At 37.5% G+C, this 27,550-nt stretch overlaps 1 protein-coding gene across 3 annotated transcripts in view; it reads right to left on the reverse strand.

Annotated features, from left to right (window-relative positions):
- Nucleotides 1–27,550, reverse strand: part of DSCAM (DS cell adhesion molecule) — a 475,409-nt gene that overhangs the window by 172,876 nt on the left and 274,983 nt on the right. For all 3 annotated transcript variants that reach the window (XR_007165989.2, XR_007165990.2, XM_048071347.2), the window contains exons 4-8: nt 14,211–14,357; nt 8,414–8,692; nt 5,773–6,048; nt 2,922–3,218; nt 1,822–2,097 (exon numbers count right to left, since the gene is read on the reverse strand). Coding sequence is in view for 1 of the 3 variants with exons in the window: in XM_048071347.2 (XP_047927304.1) it covers nt 1,822–2,097; nt 2,922–3,218; nt 5,773–6,048; nt 8,414–8,692; nt 14,211–14,357 (1,275 nt within the window). In the remaining 2 variants the exon portion in view is untranslated. The remainder of the gene's footprint in view (nt 1–1,821; nt 2,098–2,921; nt 3,219–5,772; nt 6,049–8,413; nt 8,693–14,210; nt 14,358–27,550) is intronic.

Genomic DNA, 27,550 nt, shown 5'->3' on the forward strand with positions numbered 1-27,550 from the left:
CTGGGGGAAAAAAAAATCAAGCTGTAGGCATCTGAAAGTGAATATACAAAAAATTGTGGATAGTTTTAAGTTTTGTCTATGCCTCAGCTGCCATTTGCCAAAGAGGTCCTTATCAACTTCTTTGGGGGTTTTGAAAAAACTTGTTTCTGAAACATTCTGATATCACAGAGATTATCACCTCAGAAAAACTCATGAGGAAATTTGTAATTATATCTTAAGAATGGAACATGGAGGAAACCAGATACCAAATAGCCCATTAAGTACCACCTATTTTGAATAAACCCTCAGATGACTGGTTTGGGGTCACTCAGGAAGCTTGCAGCAGAAATGAGAACAACCCAAAGGACCCATGGTGTTGTGCATGGGCAATAATCCTCCTTCTGTTTCTCTGAAGAAGAAATAAGTAGAGTGATAATATGAGAAGCTGAACTAAAGATAATGATATCATATACCTTGAAAAAGTCCAGGGCATGTTGAAATGCCTAAGACACTTTTTCTGTAGCCAGCTTTGGCTGCCCAACTGCCCAAGCTGAATGGATAGACTGATGGATTGTTCTGTCTGGCTACATTCATTCTGATCATCACTTGAAGAAATGTATCATTTAGAAGGTAGCATTCCTCACCAGATTTACCCTAGTAAGCTTTCAGTGCAATAGCAACACAGTTATTAATTTGGCATTCATTTCTTCAGCTGCTTCAATAGATCTGCAATATTATTTTGATGTCAAGCAAAGTACCACAAATGTGAAAAGAAATGGTGACATTAGCTTTTTATGACACAGGATGTGACCAGTGATCCTGTTGGTTTCAGGTACATGAGTTACCACACCTTTCAGAGAACAAATTGCTAGTGTTTTAAGGCTAATCCCCTAACCTCTTGAAATAAATAGCAATTACTTCACTCGAATCTGAAAGCAAGAATGGGCTAAACAAACCAAACAGAAAGAAAATAAAAGATCAGGTATCTGTAACAAAGTAATTTTAGCTATGTCCTCTATTTCTGAGTTCCCAAGGACTTCAAGAATGGTAAAATTATATTTCAATTCTTCCTACAGGCTCACGTGAAGCTCATTGTTTAGTGGCCCCATTGCTCAAAACAAGGTGTTACTACAATCAGGTTCTGTATCTTCTGTGTCCTTGTGAATAGGTCTGAACATCACCAAGATCAGAATAGCCTGAACAAATGTTAAAAAAAAAACAAACAAACTGTTCTTGTCTATTGCTGAAGTCTTTCAGGTCCATCTGAACATCCTCGTTTGGGACTATTTGAATAGATTTTAAGCATCTTGTTAGAATTTCAAGTCAAATTTGTTTATAGTGCTAACTTTCTACAGCAGACACTGAAAGGCTTGCTTAATAACAATAAAGAAAGGTGAATGCTTGTAGTTCCTGTCTCTGCTTATTAGTAGAAAGACATGCTTTAAAATTCTCATCTTATTTGTTAAAAGCTAGAAAGCCACCAGCTAATGAAAATGTGGACTTGGCCATCCAGCAGAGAAAGAGTCACCAGTGAAATTTAGGTGACAAAACATTCATCTACTGTAGTGAAAACTGCTCATAGAAAATGTATTTCTGTAAGGCTTCCTGTTGGAAAGCAAGGGGAATATACCCCACAAACTGAATAAAGGAGGGTAAAAATTGAGACAGAACAAGACAGTGTCTGATTATTATCTGTCATCATGTAAAATAAAAATAAAAATTTCAGATTTTTGTTTAAGAGTTCATTATCTAACTGACAGGAGAATCCTATGTGTGCAGTTCTGTCTTTCTATAAACCACAAAAGCTATTAGCTCCACTGTAGTTTTCCAAGTCAATCTTACCTTTTACTGTCACGTGAACACTCTGGCTGGTGGACAGCTGGGGCTGAACGAGGACATTGCATGTGTATTCACCCTCATCTACTTCCTTCTGCACATCTGAAAGCTTCAGTGTCCCGTTGTTCTCAAATGCCACTTGGCGATGGTTAAAGGGTAGCAGGTTAGAGTTCTTGTACCACTTGATGGAGTAATATGGGTAGCCAATTACACGGCAGTGGATGTAGGTGTCCCGTCCTGCTATTGCTGTGATGTTTTTCATTGGTCGAATACTTGCTGGCCCTGGAATTGTAAAAATGAACTCTTGAAAACAATTTAAATGTGCATTTGCTTGTGGAAACAGGCGTATATATTTCTGAATATACCAATGTTGTTAACATTTACAAATGCAGCTTACACAACACTTCTTAGTATTTGACAGTTTTTGCTTTTAAGAGCCACTTAAGCAGTTTCCCTAATCTTTATATGCTCTAGTTTTAACTCACCCTGCAGCTTACATACCAATTACGTGGAGATACATATTTGCATTATCCAACACTCGTCTGATAAAATCTTTGCTGCATTACAAATTAAAAGGCAGAGGATGATTTAATTAATGTGAAATACTAACACCGATACAAAGCAAAAACCCTGTTACACATGAGAATGCTGACAAAGTTAGCATTTATTTTGACGTATATAAAGTATAATACCATGAGGATGGGTATTATGCCATGTAGAGCTGGAAATGCAAGCTAAAGTACTGTGTACATGAATAATTACAATGAATGTTGGACAAGTAAAGGAGGAAAGAAAAAGAAAAAAATCATGCACAGTAGGACTAAAGTAAAGAAACTGTGAACTAATAAAAATGGCTATAGGAAAGATAGACTATAGAACACAAGCCAAAAGAGATCTTCCAACATTTAACCATATCATACACTTTCTAGATGGGGCTAGAAAGGTGGGGTTGGGAAAAAAAAAAAGAGGGGGGGAGGGAGGAACAGGAGAGGGAAAACAGTCAGTTGGTTTTGGCATTCCAAGACTCATTTCAACACATGCAACAATCTTCTTCTCAACTACAATGAGTTATGTGTGTTTTTTTGAGGAGCTGATTTGACAAGCACCTCTTACGTTTATTCGAGCCTGGTACAGGACGACTCCAGCAGAGTTGTTGGCAATACAGCGATAAACTCCACCATCTCGGACCTGAGTGTTAGAGATATTCAGGTAACTGACCACGTTCCCTTCAGAGGTGATAATCTGGCTGATACGATGACTGCCATCCTTCACAATGGGATCTTCGTCCAGTGTCCAAGTGATGGTAGGCAGGGGGGTCCCCTTCACATTGCACATAAGAGAGACAGGCTCTCCTGGACTCACCACTTTCTCACTGAAGGCAGAAATGATTTTGGGAGTTCCATCTGCCAAGGGAAAGAAAAGCAAGAGATGAGTACTTACATGCTGTAAATCCGTTCCCTCTATCCTGAAGCCTAATCACATAAACCAAGATCTTTTTAGAAGAGATGTAAATAACTGTATTCCAGGATGTAACTCTAATCACTACAGGACAGAAACAAATTTTGGTAGATTACTTAAGTAATACTTTTCTAACTGCAGGTGTCTTTGTCATCTTCTAAGAACACTTGTATGGACCCCACTGAAGGAAAAGCACTTGAATAGATGGACCAGGGCTCTGCACAGCTATATGAACTGCCAGATTCTTGCAGAGAGGTGTCAGTCATAGACAATTCATCACTAACAACATGCAGCAAAGCCTTAACATGCTTGGAATTTTACCTCTTCTGGTACATTTCAGGTCCTTTAAAAGTTAAGGATGAACCCTGCTGACAAGAGTCGGGCATAACTTGTATAGGCTAATTTCACACAGCTGTGTCAATTCAGTTTAGTCCTGACCCACAATACCCCATTTAGAGAAGTATTATGTTAAGCTTCTCCTGAATACAGATTGCCAGTAATAGTAGTGATGCTATTTTCTTTCTCTGGTCATATTGTGCTACAGATAAATATCGCTCTGTGATGAGAGCATTCAAATACTTTCTTGTGTGGTCCATGTCACAATTCACTCAGCCTCTGCCAGGTAAATGAATAAAGAGAATGGATGGATACACAGACTTTGAGATTTTAAGTAGGAAGCAGGATTATATAATCACCTCAGCAGAGAGCTTGGAGGTGTAACATTTAGGAATGCTGACACTCTGCTATTAGTTAGGAAGTTCTTTCTGAGATCATGTAATGCATGGTTGTTCTCCTTTGAAAATTATACTTTCAAAGCTGTGTCTAGAAGGGATTTCATTGTAATTGGGAGCAAAAGTGCAAAAGGCCATGTATCAAGATCATTAGGCAGAACACTGGAAACAAGCCAGTCAGAAGTTTGGACAACAATGCTGTAGGCTACTGTCTGGTTTTAAAGAACCAAGTGGCAAGTAAACTAACTTCAGTGTTCCTACAGTGTTAGCACCTGCAAGAAACAACAGGAAAAGGCTACTCATTACCTAGAGAAAGGAAAAAGTCACTCGAAAACTCACCTTGTTCATGAGGCTTTTTAAACACAACAATTTCAGTTTCACACAGGACAAAGGATGTCAGGACAGGACTTACAAGCCTCACCCTCTGTGTGATGTGCTATTTGTGTGTGCTATGTGTTGTCTCCTCACATACACTTTGCTATATGCTACCCATACATTTGGGGGGCTTGAACCATAATGATACCCCTGGAAATCACAATTCTTATATAGAAATTTCAGTGCAACATCACCCAGGAAACTGAGGGAACTGGCATGATGTATACAAAGCCCTCCCCCCAAAACATGCTGAATCACAGTGAAATTAACAATAGCGCAGAAATATTCCTTTGCTTGCCACATAGTGAAAATCATAAAACACAGACACTCTCAGACTGCTGAAAGAACTCGGCATACAAAAAGGTACATTTAATTTTGTTTGATTTCATAATTTTCTCTTCTTTCCTCCTCTCCATTTTATTTCTGTCCCATCAATTGTGTGACAAAGTTCTAATTTATTTATTTATTTTCATCTCTGACTCTCTTCCTTTCCTTTACTGTATATTAGATACTGTCATTCCTCAGAAAACAAAGCAGCAGCAATAGGGGGAAAAAAAGCTTTTTACCCTGAAAGGAAACTGACACTGGACCAATAAACCTTTGAGTGTGCACACTATGTACCTCTGCTACCCCTCCCTCTCCCTCCCCCCACCCTCCACCTTTTTTTTTTTTTTAATTCAAGTGACAGGCTTTTTTTTTTTTTTGAGATGAAAGCAGACATTATTTTCCCAGCGAGACGCAAGTGTCTTTGAAATCTTTCCTGCTGTTGCTCTCTGATAACCTGCACTCTCTCGACATCATGATAGATTATCAATATGCTCTTTAGGCTTTCTTGTCACAGGAGATGGTTGCCGAGGTAACTCAGCTCAGGCAGGTAATCTCTTCTTTTTCTATAAAGACTCTAAAAATAGTGTCCATGCCACAACTGCACTACAGCCTCATTAGAAAACTGGCTCTGTACAAATTGATTACTTTCCTCACTTGTTTATCATGTGGAGCATTGTGTCAGTAACTTAATATGATCTCCAGGTCTTTAGCCAATATGTCCAACCAGAAAAGGAGATGTTCATCTCTCTCTTCCTGCCTAGAAGGAGATGTTTGGAGCTGAACAGAGAACTCTTATCTCGTGTTCTGCTGAAAAGCTAGTGTACAAAATCAGCACCATCCCCCAAAGAGAAAGACTGGAAAGACTGTTCAAAAGAAGTATTTTTATCAAACTGACACTTTCTGTTCATTTTTCTTCAGGATGAGGAGGCACAATAAACTCTGCTGACAGCTCGTAGGTAACTATTTCTCTTGTTTAGGGTCTCCTGTCCCTCACTTTACAACAGTGACACCAAAGACAATCATATACAATATGGAGACCAGAATCACTAAACAGGTTGTGACTCACCTTCTAGTACCACCTGAACATAATCTTGAGCAGACATCTTGTCCTTACGCACAAAGCACTGGTATGCTCCACCATCACTCTTAGCCATGCCATCCATAATAAGGTTCTCCCGGTTGACCCCAGTGATCCGGACATTGTTGCCAGGGTTGATGATTTCACCATTACGGTACCAGGAGAGCTCCTGGTCCTCAGTTCCTGTCACACTGCAGGACAAGGACACTTGGCTACCAACACTGCTTTTTACTTTCCGTGGGCTGATTGTGGCTTTTAGTGGTTCTGAAGATTTAAATCAAAATAAGGGGAGGGAAAGGGAAATAACATTAAGTATACATGTACATTTATGTGTGAGTAACATTAACTCTCACGTAAGAAGAACAAAAATCAAATCCATGCCCTTCTGAGAAAAACAAAACAAAACACTACAACAACAACAAAACAATGGATTATTTTTTTTGCTTGAAAAAAACATTTTCATCCATGACACAAAACATAAGTGAAAACCTACTTAACATATGGTAGAATTCCCTAGATTATGCCTAAATGAATGGTAGGAACAGATGTACTAGTAATACCATTTACTGGGGGCTTATCAATAGCACTACACATGTTTTTGGAGGGTAGGACACTATTTCAGATTAGTTCAGTGCGGACTTCAAACTGGTGCATTAGGTGTAATCCTGAAGCTCATCTTCTGTTTTCATTTCCTCCAAAGTCACATAGTTCACATTATCTGATGTGAACAACTGTAGTAAATGCCAAGGACCAGGAGATTTTGTTTTTAAGACTGGAAGATCCACACTAAAATGTTACCAGAAGTGTAGCTATAAAGATCTGTGGAATCTGTCCATACCCAAGTGCTTCTTTGTGTGGGATCATTAAATTTTCCACTTTGATGTGGGAGGAGTACAGTGTTTTCAAGTCATCCTTAAGAAGCTGTAGGACATAAGTAGAAATTTTATATGGCAGCAAACAAAAGGAATGAATGGTGTTAAAGAAAAATCATAAATGTAAATGCAAGGAAAACAATCTTTATCCTGCCAATAGTTACTGGCATTAATGAATGCAGATCTGATCTCATGTTTTGTATATTTAGGTTTGACTTCCTTATAAAGATGAGGGACTTGTTTGAAGTGTACATTTATAATAGATTCTGGTGTATGTTCAATACTGCCTTTAAAAATAAGAATGAAATATATAACACATTTCCTTCTTCACTTGTGGATAATCAATGCTGATATCATCTCTGATACTAAACACATACTATTCTATTTTTTTAGCCAGCTTACGTACATACATACACATATATATACTCACACATATATAAAAAATTCCTCAACTAACTCATTCACTTTACAGAAAAATTTGTAACATGCAAGTTAGAATAAATCTTTAGTGCTTCTCCAATATGTACTGCCAAAAATTACAGGCCAGTTGGGAACAGAGGCCTGGAAAAAAAAACACATGTGGGTCCATGGTCCCCATCATTCCAGATCCCATACATTTATGTAATAGACTTTTCCTCCAAAATGATCCAGATCAGTAGTTAATCTGTGATCACATGCATGTTACAAGTCACTGAATATCCTATGTTTTTTAAAGAAAAGGCCACAAAGCCTCCAAACTGTCAACAACCAATTAAACAAAGTAGGTATGCTGAAGAGTACTACCACCACCTTAAAGCCAAGATGAGTCAAGAAAGTGAACCATATCCTCCATTATAGAGAAGAGTAACACTTTTTCCCCAACTTTTTCTTCCTGCCAACACTATCCATTAGATATCTACCCATTGATAACTGCTAATGGTCTGGCTGACCATTGAGTCCATAAGTAAAACATATCACTAGGGTGTGAGGATGCATTCAGTATCACTAACAACACTGTTACGTCATGTTTCTGGACATTTTGGCTTAGTGTCACACATGGCAAACTGAATTAAACTAATTTTTATGCATATATGTAACAGCAAAGATCCTTCGTTATAATACATAAATTACTGATCTGTTTTATTTTGCCTAAATCCACTATGTGTAATTAGTGGTAAAGACATTTTAATGGCCTGAACTATTCACAAACTTGTCCCTTTTCAGTTTGCTAGTTGTGCTGTACAGGTGGAAATGTTAGTTCACAAAGCATTATTTCTATTTCAGGAAATAATTTCTTTTTAACAATAGAAGAATAACACTTTTCCAGTGCAGTGTTTCTGAGTAATAATTATCTTTGCTAGAATTTGTGAAACATTCAGAATATTCACACATGAATACTCAACTGAGAGGAGGTATGAGTATTCAATATTACTGAACAGCATGAGTCATGGCAACAAGAGTTTGGCAGCTTTATTCATGAGAACATTTGCAATTTCTTTTTAAGCATCCAATTGAAGCTTCTAAATTACATATCCTCTGTGTGATAAATTATATAGCTACATTATAAATTGCATCTGTTTGCACTTATGATAGCTCAATTGTCCAACTAACTCATCTCCACAGAGCCTACTTTCTGATGTTGCACAACTTTGAGAAGTTAAAACATTGCTAAGGTAAAGTAACACAACAGAAGGTTCAGTAAGGCATAGCAACATCTTCCCACATGCAAATGCCCAAGCAGGAGGCAGTCCAAGAGCTTCACTCAGGCAAGGACTTACGTTTTACATATAGTCGCCCTATCATCTCAGCAGTACCATAGTTGTTCCACACCTCGCAGACGTAGTTGCCTGAGTCTGAGGGACGCGTGTTCTCTATCAGCAAACCTGTAACTGTCTGCCGAAACCTGCTGTCAGGCTCCCAGGGAACATTGTCCTTCAGCCAACGATACTTTGGTGTGGGGTGCCCTGATGCTTTGCAAGGCAGCTCCACTCGCTGTCCTGCCATGGCTTTACGGTGGTCAAACCCATCTAGAATAGATGGAGCTGAATTCGCTGGATCTGAAAGAACAAATAGTGGTTTTCAATGGGAGTATTACAATTATTACATTCACTAAGCAATATATCAATATTTATTCTCCTGCCTTTCTGACTCACTAGCCCAGTGTTTTATGTACTGCAGTTAGCTACGGTGCCCCAGCCATCAGCCTGTAATATCTTAGTGGTGGTGGCTGAGATCAAACAGCATGTGCTACTGAAACATCTCATGTCTACTTGGAAACTCTCCCATTGGACTTTTTCCAGATGGCAACCACTTCCCTGGTCATCCTTCATGTCCCCTATCAGAAGAATAGAGAGCCAAAAATATGTTGCCTGACCAATTATGACAGTTATCCCTCCACTACTCTATTAGAACAAAGCCAAAACACTCTCCATGCTTCTCAGTGATCCAAAGGCTTTGAATTAAAGGAGCAATATATTCCTTTGTCAGGAAAGAAATGGGCAAAGACATGGGAATTTCTATCTGTAGTCTAACTGACAGACCAGCCTTTTTTTTTTTTTCTGTAAAAAGAGCTTAAGGTGACAAGAACAATTTACAACTTAATACTCCAACTTTCTGTGCACAGCTTACTGAGAAAAGCAGCTCTCATATAAACATGCTTGTTTAATACTGGTATGTATTTATACATCTCACAGAAGTCTGGTAGAGTACTTTCACAAAATGTGTATGTCCCCCATCAAAAATAGTACTCTATTTGTGACGCCAGCTCTTTTAATTTGAAAACTCTTGGAAAAAGAGGCTGACATGGTTTACAGCTCTGAGCAGCATGATGGAAGCTTGTCTTGGATCTAGCGTGACAGAAATACCGAACAATACATCAACAATTATTCATTAAAGAATTTGCTTATCGCATGAACATATTTTGATAGGATTTTTGTCTCACAGAGAAACTCCACATGCTGATCAACTCTTCTGGCTCCTGTCTGACATGTTGATGTCCTTTGGATATATCTACATAGCAGTTCTCTAGGTGTAGGTGTGATTACAACAACGTTGACGTTTTCTAGTGGTCTTTGACTTAGCTAGTTCAGGTACTGCTCACAACAGCTGCAGCAGGTTCCTGTCAGAAGCAGGAGAGATTAAATGAGCAGTCCATGCTGAATCCAAGTGATAGTGTAATCCCTACCTGAGTTAGTTAAGTTTAAAAATAATTTAGCTATATTTTCATGAGCTGTAGCCACACCTGGCAAAATACATGTACTGTATTAGGTATAATCACTATGCATGTTAAACTATCAGTCCAGAAACTAAAATTGTGATGGTAAACAAATGGGCTAATTAAATTTTGTATGAATACCTAAATGAAACTCCAAATGCCAAATTCAATTAAAGATAACCACATTTTTTTCTCCTTCTCTGTGGGTACCAGCAGAAATTTGAACCACTGAAGGTAAAAACACATTCAGTTTACAGCAATTTACTTGTCAGTCTCATCAGAAACAAGTCAGCCAGTAGTTAAACAGATGATTTTGTATACATTGGTAGCCACTGGGTCCATACTTGGCATCGAGGAGTTTATTTTTTAGCTTGCCATGCTGTTTATGTCTGGCTTAGTGAGAGCACACTCTGCCAGGATGTTATTGGAAATGCCAATGTCAATTTGACTAATTGATTATTCTTCTCCTTTTCTCCCCTTTGGGGTCATCAGGCATCTATGTTTTCTGTGCACAGATTCCTCTGTTTAGCCTGAGGAATTAACTCCATGAAAATGTAAGCATGCGAGGGATTACAGCTCTGGCTGCTAGAAAGATTACGTCTACATGAAAACAGTTTCTTCAGTTGAAAATAACAATTAAATAATGAAAAAGTAGAAGTGACTTTTAGAGTTATTGCCTGTGCAATCCTACTTAAAAGCTCCCAGTAACATCACATTTTCTTCATATGTTTTTAACTTCAAAAGGCTTTGTGGAGGATATATGTGGTCCCATTTACAATCCTGTAAGTACAAAAATACAAAGTACTATTTGGACTTGAAACAAGACAGGGGAATACCAGGGAAGGAACTAAGGTATGGAAAAGATGTGACTAATAAATACCACGTGTTGAAAAACCCAATTTTGCTGTAGAGAACCACACATGCTTCAATGCTAGGCTCAGGGAAATTTTGAAACCACCTTAGATAACAAACTGACGGTGAAAACAAAGCAGCCATTGCCTCAGCAGAAGTCAGGGAGCAGGAAGGCAGGCAGGCTGCCCCCAGGAGGTGGATAGGATGTCAGTAGCCACGGTGGGAAGCATGACCCCTCTCTTTAACTGTTGTGTCTCACCCTTCAAGAAAAGCCCACCTGTTCCCAGGTCGTCTGTCCCAGGTCAAAGCCACTTCCCCTTTTTCCTTCTTGAACTGAGCCTGAGCAGGAATAACCCTACCTGAATCCCCATCTGCAGAACAACTGAACTGAGATTTGCTTATGTACTTGAGAAACCTTGAACTGGTTCTTATAGAGGAGATATTTCAAATTTATTGCATTCTGTTCTTATATATTGAAATGGATGGTAAAAACATCTCTTTGCGATGTCCCTGGACCAGACTTCTAGTTTGAACTCCTACATACAGTACATCTAACCAACTAAATAGAAAGAAAAAAGCACAAAAGAAACCCCAGTGTTCATATGCAATCACCTCCAATGAGGCAAACAATAAAGTAAAATACCCCAATTACAATATGTAATATGGAGTATTTTGAGTTATTATTTTACTGTGCTTCAGCAGTCAGCAGCAAATGACTTCTGGCAAGGACAACAGGGAAAAAAATGAGACAAAATACTGTTGTACATACTAAAACATTCACCTTTGGATCTTCTTTGAAGGACAGAGCAAGAAATTCATTACACTTTCAATATCATGTGGTCTTTGTATTTATTTATTTATTTTTCTTGAGGGTCGGGGGTGAAAAAAGTTAAAGACTTTAGGAGCTGGAACTCATGGCTTGACAAAATTATTTTTTGAAATGTACACTATAATGGGCATCATAGAAATATTCTTTACCACATTATTGGTCTTGGGTATAGTTTTATTTTGAAAAGTCACATGATTTGAAAGCAATGTTCCTACTGCAAATGAAATTTAGAACTCTGCTTCAATTATAGGCATACTAATTATTCACCTTTGTATTTTCTCTCATGTACACATTACCTTCCTCACTCTTTCAAACAATAAAGAAACTTAATTATTTAAAATATGACCAAGAGAACATAATCAATATCCATGACAATTTTTTTCATCCTCAATTAAGCTAAGAATATTTATGGCTGTAAAAGGCAGGCAAAAATGTAGGTCTCATGCAAGTAGACCTTTCACGACTATGTTCATGGATTCTCTGATCTCAGCTCTTGAAGGACTCACTATTTTAAAACATAATATATTTCTCTAAAGAATAATGAAAGAAGAAAAGTAGCATGAGAAGTATTAAGAGACAAACTGCACATAATTGCTGCACTTGTTCAGTAGATTAACGGGACTGGAAATCAGAGCCCTGTATAGATCTAAAAGAGAACAATTAATCCCACAGAATACAAAAAAAGCCATCTATAATACACAGGTAAACTTCCTATTTTGATTTGGTCTGTGGAAGAGGAATAGAAGAGGGAAGTCCGGACAGGGCACATTTTTTAGAGTGCATGTTATGAAAGATGAGCAAGACAGAGCTTTCAGTTTTACCCTTTTGTTCAGTGAAATAACTACAAATTTGCCTGTGGTAACCAAGATACAAGCTTGATTTTATTTATGTTACCACTGGCTCAGCCTTAGCATGATTTCATACGGAAGCAGACCATATTATGGAGCCAGATAGAAGGATAGGACCCTGCCTATCCTTATAAGACCAAAGCAGATAGATTATTGTGCAGGAAAAATATTTTTTCATCTGTCTGGAAAAAGCAGAGGCAAGAGTTTTACCCACAGGAGAAAGATATCAAAGGAAGAAACTCCTGGATCTGACTGGTAAGTGATTCTTGAACTTGAACAATGACACTATTTTTAGCATTAGCATATTTAAGTACTGATTTGTGTGTTCAAAGGGCTCCCATATCTTTCAGCAATGATCATATTGGAGGAGGGTAGGAAGTATACTACTAATGCAAGACCTTGTGCCCACTTCTGTCTCCCTTATTGCTCTCAAACAGAGGATAGAGAGTTAAGACTTAATCACTAGGTGCTGTGTTCGTTTTGTTTGTTTGTTTTTGTTTTCCTGATAAAAAGAGCAAAATACAAGAGGACAAGGTTAAAAGGAGAATGTTCACACTGTTAGATTATGAAGGTCACTATACCCTGATGGATCTGTAAGGTTATTTGGCAACTTAATAACAGTGAAAAGGAAAAAGCTCTGTGGGCATTCAGTGGGATGGTGGACATGTCTTCAGTAAGGTAAAGACACAGGGAGAGAGAGGAGAAAGCCTATTGTCAGCTAACTATGGATTCAGGAATACAACTGTAGATTTGCACACATGCAAACATATGGTGCAGTTACAGGCACCCAGCAGGGAGAGGAAGGGGAGATGGAAAATGGCTATTCTTATATAGAGGTATTTAGGAGAGAGCTGCAAACCCAGGCCTAGCATCTGCTCTTCCTTCTCACCTCACCTTACCCACAACTGGCACCTCTCACTGAGATAAAATGGGGGAATTAGAGCAATACCATATTGACCACCCCATGTGTTTAGTCAGGTGGGGGGACCCTGGCAATCCTTCACACACACAACAATCAGTAGATAATTAGCAAATTGAAAGAAAAATGAAAATACCCTACCTATCTTCTAATTTTCCTACCTGCTGCACAAGGCCATTTGCCCAGGGTCTAAGCTTTGCCCATGTACAGCCACCTGCTAGCCCTCCAGTCTACCTGCAGCACCCTTAGTGGCCTCAGCCAGGTCACATTCCCTTTCTGGCTAGAGATCCCTGCTGGAAGTAGGAGAAAACACTGCTTACCCTGGGGAAGGAGCATTTGAAATGAAAGAGGAAAGTTGAAATGCACCTCAGCTGACCTGAAGCTCCTGCAGTGGAAATACCTACAGCTGAGCTAAATACCCTGAGCTCCTGCTGTGGTTAAAGAAAAATAGGCACCGTAGGGCAATTCATCTCACCCCAATAGAAGCAGCTGAAGTAGGCCAGATGCACTACTCTGTAAAGTGTCTATGGCTCCCCTTTGATTTCAAAGGGGAAGCTAGGGTAACTAGATACTTTCACTGTGAATGTCTACTTTAACATCCACAGTCCTTTTACAAAGCATGCTAAAAATCACTGTACTAAATGTCAGTGACACGCCGTGTACCCTACCGATTCTCTGGAAATATCTACTAGTAGCAGTAAAATCAAAAAAAATATTTAAAAAAAAAAGCGGATTTTAAAGTAGGGAGCTGCAATAAGCTCACTTCTACCTTCCATTTGACAGACAACTTGGTTGTTGGTGCATATTAATACAAGATCAAGATCCTGCCATATCAGTTCAGCATACTAGAGAGAGGCATATATAGTATTTATTTCAACACACTATATATATATATATATATAAAAGGGAGCACCTGATACAAAAAGTCTTGCACTGTTGCTTTGTCGTGTTTCTCCAGTGTATCTGTGCCTTGTGATACATCGGTAGTTGTACAGTCCGTCTTCATTCTGTACATCTAAAATATACAAGGCTCCCGTGGATGTGATGAGAAATCTAGGTCCTGAAAGACACAAGAATTTGCAGTGTTTAAAATACCTGCAGGTTGTTAATGTGTTCTGCTTGCTCACACTGGGCGATGGAGGATGCAGGCTGAAGGGTCCTGAAGGTTTTGTTGCCAGAGTCTAGAGGCTGCAAATTATAAGTCTACTACGTGCTCTCTGCAAATGCATATAAAGATATTAACACATGTATTTCTTATTGAAAATGTAAGGATCTGTAAGACAAATGTGAGGAATGAAAGAAAGAAAGGTGTCGTGGTCTACATCACAATCACAAAACAATATCCAAGAGGTATCTGAAATAAAATATAAGGTAAAGAATTTAATCTAGTATAACTTAACATCATAGAGTGATACGGTCATTCACTAGCAGAGTTGTGCACACTAGCAGAGTTGTGCATACAAACCTCTATCTGTGTATTATAAAAAATGTCTCCCAAATTAAGCGAGAGAATACACAAAGAAGAAACACATTATGATCTAATATTCAGTAATATGCGGTAAGAAATATTTCCTTTTCTTCGGAACTGTATTTGAGCAATGACTTTTTAATAATTAAGTGTAGTCAAGGTGCTTGCTCAAAAATGAGTCAGTGGGAAAGCAATCCAGCAGAGAAAAGACAGAAAGGAAATGGTATTATTACCAAAGGCAATCTCCTTTAAATCACAATCTAAAAGAAGTGAAAAAAAAAAAAAAATACAACCATTTAATAGCACTGGACAAGACTGACCCTTAGAACAGAGAATATTGAATAACACAACCTCAGCTCACCTCTCTCATCCTTGTATGCATACTGAATTATAAAATAACCATGCTACTTGTCTTGGCAGCCCTGTTCTCCTGAAAGTCAAGGCATAAACATGGAAGCAGTCAGGTCACACCTTCAGAAAAGCTTATGCCATATTGTACATACTCTTCTAAAGTACCTGTTTTATTCTAACAGCATGTGCCATTAATAATAAATATATTAACAAAATAAATCCACAGCATGGAGACACAGAAGATGCTGAGCTACTCCCAGCTGTCAAGGGGGAGAGCTGGGCAAGGGAAGACCCAAGGGAAGATGTATGACTGGGAGGCAAGTGTGCTTTCCTCAGCCATGAGCTATCAGTGACACTGTACAACACTATATTCCAACCTAGTGGGGGGTTCCCTCTGATACAAAGGCCATATTGATGTCATATGCCCCTGAAAATGCAAGTGCTTATATATGGAAATCTTATGTTTCAAATACAGTTGAGCAGAGCAGGAAAAGCACCTGAGTAGGTAATATTTCACAATTTCACAGCCAGGTATGTATGGCATTGTAAAGGCTACATGAGAAAAGCAAAGCTATCGTGCATCTTATATTTCAATATGTTTAGTTGTAATGTTTGGATGAAACAATATACACAGTTAATAAAAATATGTTAAACTGATAAAATATGTTTTACCTAGCTTTTCAATTACTAGTTATTACAAGTTATTTATTCGCTAGTCTGCAAAATAGCTTGGCTTGACCAAACAAGCTGAGTGCATTTTCTACAAATATCTGGCAACTAACAGCTATGAGCAACCAGAAAACATCTGATCTGCAAGTATTCTGGCAACCAGCTAGTACATCTCTTAACAGTCATAGGGCTGTTCCTTACATCCTGTCATATGTACAGCACAGTTTGAAAGCCACAGCTGAGGAGAATTCTTCCTCCTTTTAGGGAGGCAGATTTATGTCAGTTCACAAAGAGGTTGTACTTTCTGATGGCCAGAGGATAAAATTTTTTTTCTGGTTGATTTTCACACTACAACTCCTAGATACAGTGTCCTGTATTTCTTCCTTTCCTCTTCACAGTCCCCATTATGCAGACATAATCAATCAGCCCATTCCACCCTATCTCCTCATAACATAGGTGCTCAACATCTGTACCCTTAAACCAGGTTTACATTCATCCGTAATTCTAGGTGAGAAAGGATGTTCAGAATTTTGTTGTGAAAACCCTGGGCTGTTTGACTCCTGCGTCATGCAGATTTTGCACAACTGAAATATTCATAAAGCAAATCTACCTTTGCCAAGAAATATGTTACAAGGGCTAAAGGTAATTAAGGCACAATTGTCTCCCTTAGTCTTTAGGCAGCATGAAATGATAGCTTCGGGAGAAAGGAATCACATTTAAGGATTTTACTTGGGGTTAATGGTGGGTATGTGGCAGAGGCAATCTCTTGCTTCCGTTTCCAGCTGTGTGAGCATTATGCAGCTCTGTATTTCAGATAGCACAGCCACTTCAGATGTGTGTTTGCCCACAGCAATGCAACTCGGCTGGCAGGGCTGATGGGCCGCTGATTAGGGACTGTACACACCATACAGACCTGTCCTCTGGAGCCCGATCAAGAATCAGATCAGGCTTTCCAAACTAGGATGTAACTCCATTATCAAACAGTACAGGGGTGGATGTCAGTGGAGAAGCTGCTCAACTGCTGTAACATCAGAGGACCAGGACCATAAGTGAGATAAGAAGGGGCTAACAGGATGGCTGTGACCCTTCTGGCCCCTCCAGTAAACCTTCAAAGGCTGTTCATTTAGGTCAAGCAACTGGAAACTAAACAGTTGATGGGCAGAAATGTGCTCATTGTACAATGGCTTCATGTAGGTTTCTTTTCCTGGGCTCCAATTTTAGCTTTGCTAAATATACATAATTCTAGTTCTACAAAAATTTGCACTGTTGGAGACCATTAGTAGGCACAAGTATAAAACTGTACAAATTTGTGTAAAAAGCTTAGAAATTAATTGCATTCTCTGTTTTCCTAAAGCTTGCAAAAATTTGAGGTATGTTATATACAAGCCATCGCTAATAATTAAATTTGTTTCTCTTAGGATAAGCTTGAAGTAGCTGTCACAGAGGATGAAATTCATAGCTTTCCTTAAACCTGCCAAAAGCCCACCTCCTCACTGTCTCAACACTGCACCCATTATTCTCACTAATACTTACACTGGAATCAAAACTGGGGAAACATAAGGAATGGCTACTGCCAGGCTGAAGACTCTTTATAGATTTGTGGGCTGTTTCCAGATCCCGTAGTACTGCCTCATACTTTCAGGTGAAGCCTTCCTTCTTCAGTCCTGGCAGCAAGTTTCCTCAGGTGCAGTTTTACATCTCTGTCAAGCAGAGCTGGTACACTTATTAAAAGCCTGCCACTTATTAAAAGAGGCTTGTGGAAGCTATACAGAGCCAAGAAATTGTTCAGTGTTATCTTGCTATGTTTTCTAGAGAAGTTATGAATGTACTTGAGCTATCTAACACTGCTTAGATCATCTTCCTGTTCGAAATTACTCAGGCAATTGTATAATAAAACCTTCATTTAATGCATTATCTAGAGAATTTGCCTCTCCCTCTTTAAATATAACTAAAAATAAATAGTTATTGCCACACATCAGATGTTATCCCACAATATACATTTCTCACCAACACATTATATATAATTGCAGGGCTAACGCTTTTCCTTTTCTTCCTTCTTCTTAATATATTTTGCATACTTATGTAATGCTTTAATAACCAATTCCACCTTCTACTGTAAAAACGCAAGACAGAAAAGATGACAGAAAAATAAAAGGGGAAATGCATGTAATTTCTGTCATCTTCTAAATGGAGAGCATTTTCATTAAAACTGACAGGCTGTCAATGGTGACAAACCTGAAGTGTTGAGCTCTCGGTGTTCTGTACTTCAAAAAGTGTTTAGAAATGCACTGGGATAGGGATCGACTAGTTTTTATTACCCTGTTGATCTAGGGGAGTGTTCTGTTCTTGAGGCACATTTAATTTAATTGCTCTCACTTTGCTGTAACAAAGTCTAATTTTTTTGACTCATCTACTTAATATAGCAAATAAGTGTTTTTTTTTTTTTTTTTTATGGAACATCCTTTCAGATAAGCTGAAGCTTTCTGTTTGTTTGGCTGTTAGCAGTCTTCAAGGGAGGAAGACAGAGAAGCCTCCTTCACAACAATTAAAAAGAAGAGTGTCAAAATATATCTCATAATTCCCATTTATTATTCTGAAGTGTTTTTATTAATGCCTTGAAAACTTGATTATAATAATTTCATAATCTGATTTTCAGAGATGTTGAAAGCTTACATCTTTTTTCGTTTTCAGTGCTTGGAGGCTTTGAAGACCTGGCCCAATATCTTTAGTATGTCTTTCATTTAAAGAATTCAAAGGACATTAGCAACCCTTACTACCTTGGTGAAGTAGGCAAGCATAGTAACATATTATTATTTAAAATTTAAAAGTTTTACAAATAAGCTTACTGAGATATGTAGATCGATGTAAACAAGTCAGTGGAAAAACGTAAACGGAACCCATCATTCTTTCTTCAGGGCTTCATCTGTCACTGATACATAACTTTGTCTTGCAGAGACTGAAAAAATATATAGATCCAAGGACTAGAAAGAACTATTAGAGTCATTTATTCTCACCTTTCATGCTTCACCCATTAATTCCTGCATCAAGTCCATATCTGGAAGTTAAGCTACAGCTTTTTAAAAAGACATTAGTCATGATTAAAGACTTCCTATAGTGGAGAGCATTTGATACCCCTGGGTAAATTATTCCAGTGGTTAATTATTCTCACTTTTGAAAGTTAGAGTATTGTTTGTGGTCTATCTGGCTTTGACCCCAGCTATCAAATCTTACTGTGCCTTCATTAAAGATTTCCTCTGCAGTCAGAAATCTTCTGTTTAAGTAATTACGGAATGTGAAGAAATTACCTCTTAAACCACATATCTCCTTAATTAGTTATATAGATTGAACTTCCTAACTCATTTACTGTGAATAATTCATATCTTGAAATATTCCTGCAGTTTTTGCCCAACACCTTAACAAGTTTTTGAAATTCTTTTTAAAGTTTGGATCATGCAGATAGTTTCATTAACAGTTCTGGTAATAGTGAATGCAAAATGTCACCTCTCTCTTTTATAGAAATATTCCATGCATTTATGCATCCAGAAATTGCACTAGTTCTCTTACCAATGATAACTTACTTTGGTTATTGATAAAAAATTCTGGTATCCTTTTCGGACTTACAGGACAGATTTCCCCCATTCTATAGATTGAACCTACTGTCTTTCTTGACACGAGCACTGTCTGTATGAAAAGCTACATATTCATACACGACATCTTTATCACACAATCCAATCTCCCTACGTAACTCACCGAACCATAAGATTATTTGCCATCATACAAACACTTGGTCCATTTGTATACTTCATCAACGTGTTTCCTTAACTAAACTTCATTCCTTAACTGAAACTTTATGTTTTTATTTGAGCTGTTATCAAAATCTTTGTTTTGAAAGTACATATTTTGAACTAGTAAGACCCTGAAGAGAAGAAAGAGGGAAAAGCAGAAGGAAACTGGGTCATACTTAGTCTTGACCAACCTCAACCAAGGGGCCAAAATCCCGTGACATTTTAGAAGCATACCCCTAAATTTACCATCTGCTGACTAGTATTCTGAATAACCTAGTGACTTCATTAAAGTTTAGCTGCATTGGTAAATCATGTATTCATTTCTTTAAGTGAGAAGAGGTCACATTAACAATTATGAAATTGCTCTTATGTAAGGTTTTAATGCCTTCCATTAAACTGTATGATATCAGAGATTAAAATAAAATTTTACAGGTCTTAGTAATAAGTTAAAATAATTCTGTTTAGGTTTCCTATATGAAATTGTTCTCATGTATAATTCATAAGAAAACGTGAACACTTTCCTGTAGAATTACTGTAAAATATTCTTGTATTAAAATGAGAATATTTTAAAACTGTAACATTAATTATTCTTGTATAATGCCTTTTTTTTTCCCTCAGCACGCTGTTAGTCTTTAAATAGGGGCCATGTTATCCTCAAGATGTTTTTAAAAATCATATTTGATTTTCACTTTGTTGGAAACACATCTTATGGCATTATGTTATTGCAGCCTAAATTGGGTTGATAGAAATTAAGGGAACAGATGGCTGCTCTAATCGTGTGCCAAATGATAATATAGAACAAATAAACTTTTATCAGCTGTACTTGTCACCTCTGCTGGATAGAACTGCTTCTGCTAGCAAGTTTCTAGCATGACCTGTGCATGCAAGGGGAGAAACCTCCCTGCAGAGCCAAAGCAAAGTGTAACCTATAACTCAGTTTTATAGTACTGCTACAACATCATTCTCAAAGCAAAGCAATCTGCTGCTTTGGGCATGGAAAATGTGCTAGAAGCAGCCATGCTGAAACTGTACGCTGAAGTCACAGTCCTGCCAGTGCATTTGATACACAAACCAATGATTAGATGATGAAAGAGAGGAATGTGGGGAAGGAGAGAGGTAAGGATTTCACTTTTCCAAGCACCGCTCATATATATATAATGTTCTCAACCTACAAGAGATGCCTGGGATGTTGCTCACAGTAGGTGGTACAGATGGTCAAAACATGGCTACACTCTGCTCAGCACAGCCTTCCCCTCTGTGGATGTAGCCAAGCTTACAGGCCTCACTATCAGATCTTACAGAGGATAAACTGATTTTTTCTGGTCCCTTGTTTTCCTTCAGCACTGGGGTCTATATATTGCCCCTTTGGAGTGCATTGACCACTGCTGCTCTCCCTGTCAGGGACACAACCCACAGCTTACTTCCAGGAGAGCAGGCAAGGGAAATCATAGCATTGCCCTGCAGCCCAGGGACAATTATCTTCCTTAATCAATTACACTGAAATTAGCCCTCCCTTGTGTTACCACCTCCACCGTTCAGGCATACCTGCTGAATCAAATACTTATTTGCACTACATTGCCTGGTTCTTGACTCTCACAGATTTGAATTTAGGTAACTGGAGAAGCCACCATGAGCATGACTCACTTTCTGGGTGAAAAATTCAGTGACAAATTTTCTCAAGTACTACCAGAGGGAGATGTTACTCCTGAGGAATTAAGGTCTTTGATCTTCCCATTTTTTCCCGAGACAAGGAAAGAAATAGGCATAAAAGCCATGAGAAGTGGCAAAAGAGGCTGCTGGTACATGTGAGCTGTTGTTCCAAACTCCTCAGAGTTCTCTGAAATACATCTGTATCACTAGACTGAGCTTGTAGGTCTGGAGAGTTCTTCAGTTCCACAGCTATAAGCAACCCTTTTCATCCTTTTTTTTTTTTTTCTCCTAGAATTAAATTTGAGAATTTATAAAAGAAGCCAGCAGCCTCACATGAGGTGTTTTTTTCTCTTTTATCTGGACACATAATCTGTTCTGAGTTCAATAAAAAGTAACTGAGGTTCTCTCTCCACAAAAAAGTTGAGGATGTTCATGAATGTTTTCAACACTATGACTGACATGGTTCTAATTGTAACATAGACAAAAACTTTCCAAAAACTTTCCAAAATTTGTATAGAACTCATAGCTCAAAAAATAATATATATATATACATTTTTCTTACACCATCACTCTTTAACTCCTTTTACCCTCCTCACCTCCTCTACCTCAGTCAGGTCTCCCCTCGGGAAACTTCTGTTGTGTTGGCAGCTCAGTCTACGTTGGGGATGCAAATAAATCAGTTACTGATCAGTCACCCTGCCCCTCTGCCAGCAGAGGTCAGAGCTGCTCAAAGTCTAGGCTGTCCATCATCATCACCATCCTTCTACACCAGCATGAGACAAAAGGAGAAAGGTCATGAAATATTTTCTATCGAATCATTGAAGGTATAAAAACTAAAAGAGATAAATATTTAACATACAAGAATTATTATTATTTTGGCACCTATAATTCTCAGTAATATTAGGGACCAACATTCTCTCTGCATCTCTCCAAAGAAAATAGATTTAGTCAAATCTAGATACTGTGGTGTTTACTTCTCTATTCCAAGATGTTTCACTGTCTCTTGTACTTTAGGTTGTACTATAGCTATAGTTTCCAGATTTCCCTTAAAGTTTTGCATACAACATTACTACACTAAGACAACAAACCTGCCTAATTCTTGCATACAGAACCATAAGGTGCATAAAATTAAAATAGAGAGAAAGAGAAAGTAAAAAGAAAGCAAAGAAAGCAAGTAAGCAAGAAACAAAAAGAGTGAGGGATGGAGGGAGGAGAGGAAAATAGGAAAATAAAGCTCCAGTTTTGAATTTATAAACTGAGCTGATATAGATAATCTGCTGACTCAGTTACAGTATTGCCATAGGAACAAGGGTTGTGGTACCATGCTGGATTCAAATTCAGACAAGATGAGGCCTGAACACAATACTCAAAAATTAAACAGGTTCTGAAAGCCATTGGCATCTCTATTCCTGGTTTTAGCTCCTTTAAATTTAACAGTAATATGAGTACATTTGTGTTTCTGTAACCACAGAACAAGGAAAGAAATACGAGCATTAGTGCTATTATAATGCACAGCTCTATTATTTTCTGAATAAATTTTGATACTATGATAATGGCCATTCTTAAAACCAGATTGTTGGACGGATTACAAACTTCAGACCATAGAGAGGATCATTTTATTGCTCTCTCCATGTTTCTGAGACTGCAAAAATATATTTCATGCCAATTGACAGTATCAATTCCACTTATATTATGTATACAGTATTGAAGTTTTATAAAGGAGAAATAAACATAATCTTTTCTTTTAAGCATAAACAGTTGCAGGAGCTGTATATTTGTGTACACAATGTTATGTTAATTGTTACTACTTTATGATTAAATGGCACAAACGTGACTGATCACATAACGTTTGTGTTTAATTGTTTACCATCTTAATCTTTTATGAATATATTAGGCATGAGCAGCTAGAGTTCTCTACCCACTGTTGTTAACTGTCAGTCCTCCAGGACTTTAAATAAAACTGCCATAATCTTTAATAACACAGTTTAGGTGATTTGGGTCCTTGCACATATTGCTGTAGAAGCTGCTTTCCTTATTTCATCTAGAAAGAAAGCAGATAATTTTAAATCACTAGCTAGCTTTAAGGGCTCTGATTAAAGAGGATTCATCTCTGTCCATGATATATAGAGTTGTCTGGAGGATTAAAATTTCTTCTCTCAGGCTTTTGCTGGTGCATCCCAGATAAATAAATGGCCTACAGCTGACCAGTAGCTTAGCACAGATAAACTTGCACTTTACTCTCCGCAACATCCAGAAACAAAACCCATCTCTCCTTCTAGCCGCATGTATATTTAAACACAAGGAAGACCTTACTTGTTAAGTAAAGGGAGAACCTCCATCTCCTCCAGCATGAACAGCAGTTGGTTTATGTCACCATCATCAAGTGTGCACCTTAATAGTTTATAGCTTCAAAATCATTGCATATGCAGAATACGTACTGTTATAGACAATATGATCAGAATAAATCACAGCCTTGCATACACAGAATTACAAGTGCCACCAGCAGCAGAATTATTTTAACAAACTGCAAATAATCAATATTATGCTACATTAATTATAGCAGCTGCAGCTCTGTGGCCCCACATGTTTAACCACATTTATTCTGCAAGTAACTATGAAGGTAATGAAGGATCTCAACCTGAAAGAACATTTTTATGAGAAACAGTTTAATGAGAAACAGTACCAACTTCCCTTCATGAAAAACTCCGTTCAGAAATTCACAATTCATCTGAACATTGGGAATATTTATTTAAGGTGAATACAATAACTAACAAAGCCTCATATGGTACATTCTAGAGTATTTTTTTCACCTAATGTCTTATTTTGAAAGTGTAAAATTAGGGAAACTTAAACAGGTTAATTTGGTTTTAGGGTAATGACTTGGGAAAGAGTTATTTTCTTTCTTGCTCAATTTGATAAAGGAAACTTACGGTGTCTTTTGGATAAAAAATATTCAAAATATACACTGTAGGAGACCCTCAGTGGAATTCCCTCTGGAGACTCCTGGCCAGTTCCCTGGGGACAGCAGTCCAGTATTCAATGAGTAATTTTTAAAGGGTAGAAAAAAAACAATTAATGATATACATTTCTGTCTTTCTAAACATGATGATAATGTTGTCTATAGAGCTGCTTTTCAACAGCTCTTTGAAAAAATAATAATTATTATTTTTAAATCCCCTACCAATAGCTGCTTGCTACTTTTCCTCTTGGAACTTGTCCTCTCTCATGCACACTGATTTTGACTCTAAACATACTGAGCCACGGCATATGATAGGAACCTGATTCTGTAACAGGTTTACCCTGTCAGACAACATAGGTAAGGTACAGATATCCATTTCATTTATGTTTTTAACTTCTTTCAACTCGTAGTACACTTAACATGCTTGCATTTTTAAAACAGCCTCCTGTCACGCTAGTCTCATCTTTTAGGACTTGCCATACGTTTTCCTCAGTATAGAATGATACAGAATAGTTGTTGGGTCCCTGGTGAAGCAGTGTTTTAAACAGGAGAGATACAGCATCAGGATCACAGTAATAGGAGCAGAAACGTGTAAAAACTATTCCATATTGTATTCTGAAACAAAAGGACTCATGCTGACTCTAATCCAATGAAATTACCATGTAAAGAAATATTAGAAAATTAGCGACTAATTATTATACAAGATAAGCCACACATATAATCAGCTTTGAAAAAAGAAAAAAAAGACCACCAATTTTATATCAAAATAAATGCAAATAATTCCTGCAGAATTTGATTCCAGGTTGCACTGAATCAGTATATGGGCATTTAGCATGCATGCATACCTCATTCTTGTGGATTACAAATTTTTATGAATTCTTAGAATATTATATATATTATATTCTTAGAATATTATATTATATATTATATATAATATATATTATATATAATATATTATAATTTATATCTTAGAATATTATATTTATTTATGAACTGTTCTGGAAATCAGGACTTGGAAGCCTTTCCGGGTGTCAGAAACATTATGCAAATATGCTCATGCACATTTCTCAGGTAATTTTCATCATTTGCATATTTTTTAATTGATTGGAAAATTGAAGCACAGTAAAACTACTTGGTATGCCCAATGTTATCTTGTGTGTTTGTGGCAGATCTGGGAATCCTGTATCCCAGTCCTGGGCTTTGAGCATAAAAGCATCCTTTCTTACTTCTCATTTTACATGCAATGCCTGAAGACTGGCCAGATACTATTCAGCCCTTTGTGTACATACATAATAAGGACACAGTTTGAATATGTAAAACTCTATGTTTGAGCTAAATATTACTACTATTCTACTATTTCGGTTGTCATAGAATTTACAAGCCCACTGTACTGTTTTTGTTTGCATTGTTTTTCATTCTATATAAAGACATGAAAATAAATTAATTTGAAAATATAGCCTTTTGCCAGACTACTGTTTCAGGCAAACCTCTCTTAAACCTTCTTCTGATCTTCCTGAGTTTCCAAAACATTTGTTCTTATGAAACTGATTTTTGAAGAATAGCATTGCATTAAAAAAAGAAAAAAAGAAAAAAAAAAGAAAAAGATAAATATCAAAGCAGACAGACAAGTATTGTCTGGATCCTAAGCAGTCTTCTTGAGCAGTCATTCTCTTTCTTTAACTTCACATGCCATTAAAGAACATGTTGAGTCAGACTGGCTTTGCTTGTCAGCATCATATATTAGTACAGATGGCCTTGACCATGTTAATAACATTTATCCATGAAGATTTATATGACTGACATTTCTCACATTCCCAGAACATGTAAGCATCAGAAAAGTTGCCTAAACAAGACTGACTTGACAGAAATGCCTGCAAATGTACATGTTCAGTCAGTCCAAGATGTGCTGAATCTAAATTGCATCCTTTGTACTCATGGTCAGTGTAGCACAACTGGTGGAGCACACACATAATAAGGCAGACACATCGATGACCAGCTGCAGATGACTACGTCTATAACAACTAAGGCCAAATGCACCCATGTAATCTGCTTTTAAAAGATTAGTTCACGTGGATTAAATGCATCTTTACATAGGTGCATTCATATAGGTACATTATGAAACCTGTGAAGTACATATCTGTCATTTAAGACATCAGAACAGAGCTTAAAAGGGATTTAAAGTGATGCATCTGTGATTTGTTCTTACTTGTGCACAGTGATTTAAACACATAAGGTCTAAAAGTATTCTTTTGGACAAAGGCATATAATGTAGGGACGTTTGATTTGCGTCAATGCACTTCTTTTTATTGAGAAAACACACTGCAGTTTTGGGGACTTGACATTTTAAATGATCATTTGAAAAATGTTAGTGTCCCTGAGATAAGAACATTTTAAAATAATTATCCTTGTTTTTCAAACCCAGACAACAAAATCATAATGATGAAAAAGCTCTGAACTAAAATTATTTTTCTTCTTTTTTCTTGATATTCAACTGTAATCTGGGTATAGTCTTTCATGCAGCCAGTGGCTTAGGGATGTGAGCAGCCATAAATGAATCTTATAAAAAGAAAATTAATGTAGCAAAATCTGACAGCTGCATGGCATTTATTCTAAGCAAATTCTGCATTGGTTCAATCTTTTGAGCAACTGTTATCTGGGTCAGCATTATTACTTTCATAGTTCACAGTTTTTATCTCCCAGGAGAAAGTCAATTTTTCTTCACTCAAATTCTCCTAGGCAGAACCCCAAGAGTTTGTATCACTGACCCTAGATTTGCATTCTACATCACATCCACAGTCGAGACATGGTATCCCCTCCCTAGAGCATTTTCATTAAGAAGGTGTAACATATATGCAATCCCTGTAAATTGAGCTTTGTTGACTTACATTCTTTCTGGAGCAAAGGGGCCACTGCAAAAAGCACAGCACCTTGCAGAATAAAGAACGCAGCAGACGATAGGAGAAAAATTAAATAAATAATATCCAAAAGATCCAAAAGTCAATATACTGTGCTTCATTTCTTTTTTGTTTCTGACAAGAGCGCTGGCCCGAGAGCCTAGTAAGTAGCAGTTCAATAATAATGATTTAAGGCTGGTCTTCAATAGAGACTCAACAGCTGTCAGCTTTTCTGTTCAAATTGACAAGAGCACAAAGAAAGCCTTGAATAATTAATTGTAAGCAGTTTGATGGGATCTGATTGTGACCGACCTGTTACATTGACTTCCTTTGACCTAATCTTTCAAAATGAGGTATTAAAGCTGAAACTGTTCTACACTCTTCCTATTACCTGTCTAGCTCTTCTTCTGAGGCATACCTGCAGACTATCCCCATGAGATAATAGGTACTGAAGGAGAGATGATTTTACTTGGGTGA

This window comes from Anser cygnoides, chromosome 1 (genome assembly GCF_040182565.1).
Source record: "Anser cygnoides isolate HZ-2024a breed goose chromosome 1, Taihu_goose_T2T_genome, whole genome shotgun sequence".
In the NCBI taxonomy this organism is placed as follows: Eukaryota; Metazoa; Chordata; class Aves; order Anseriformes; family Anatidae; genus Anser; species Anser cygnoides.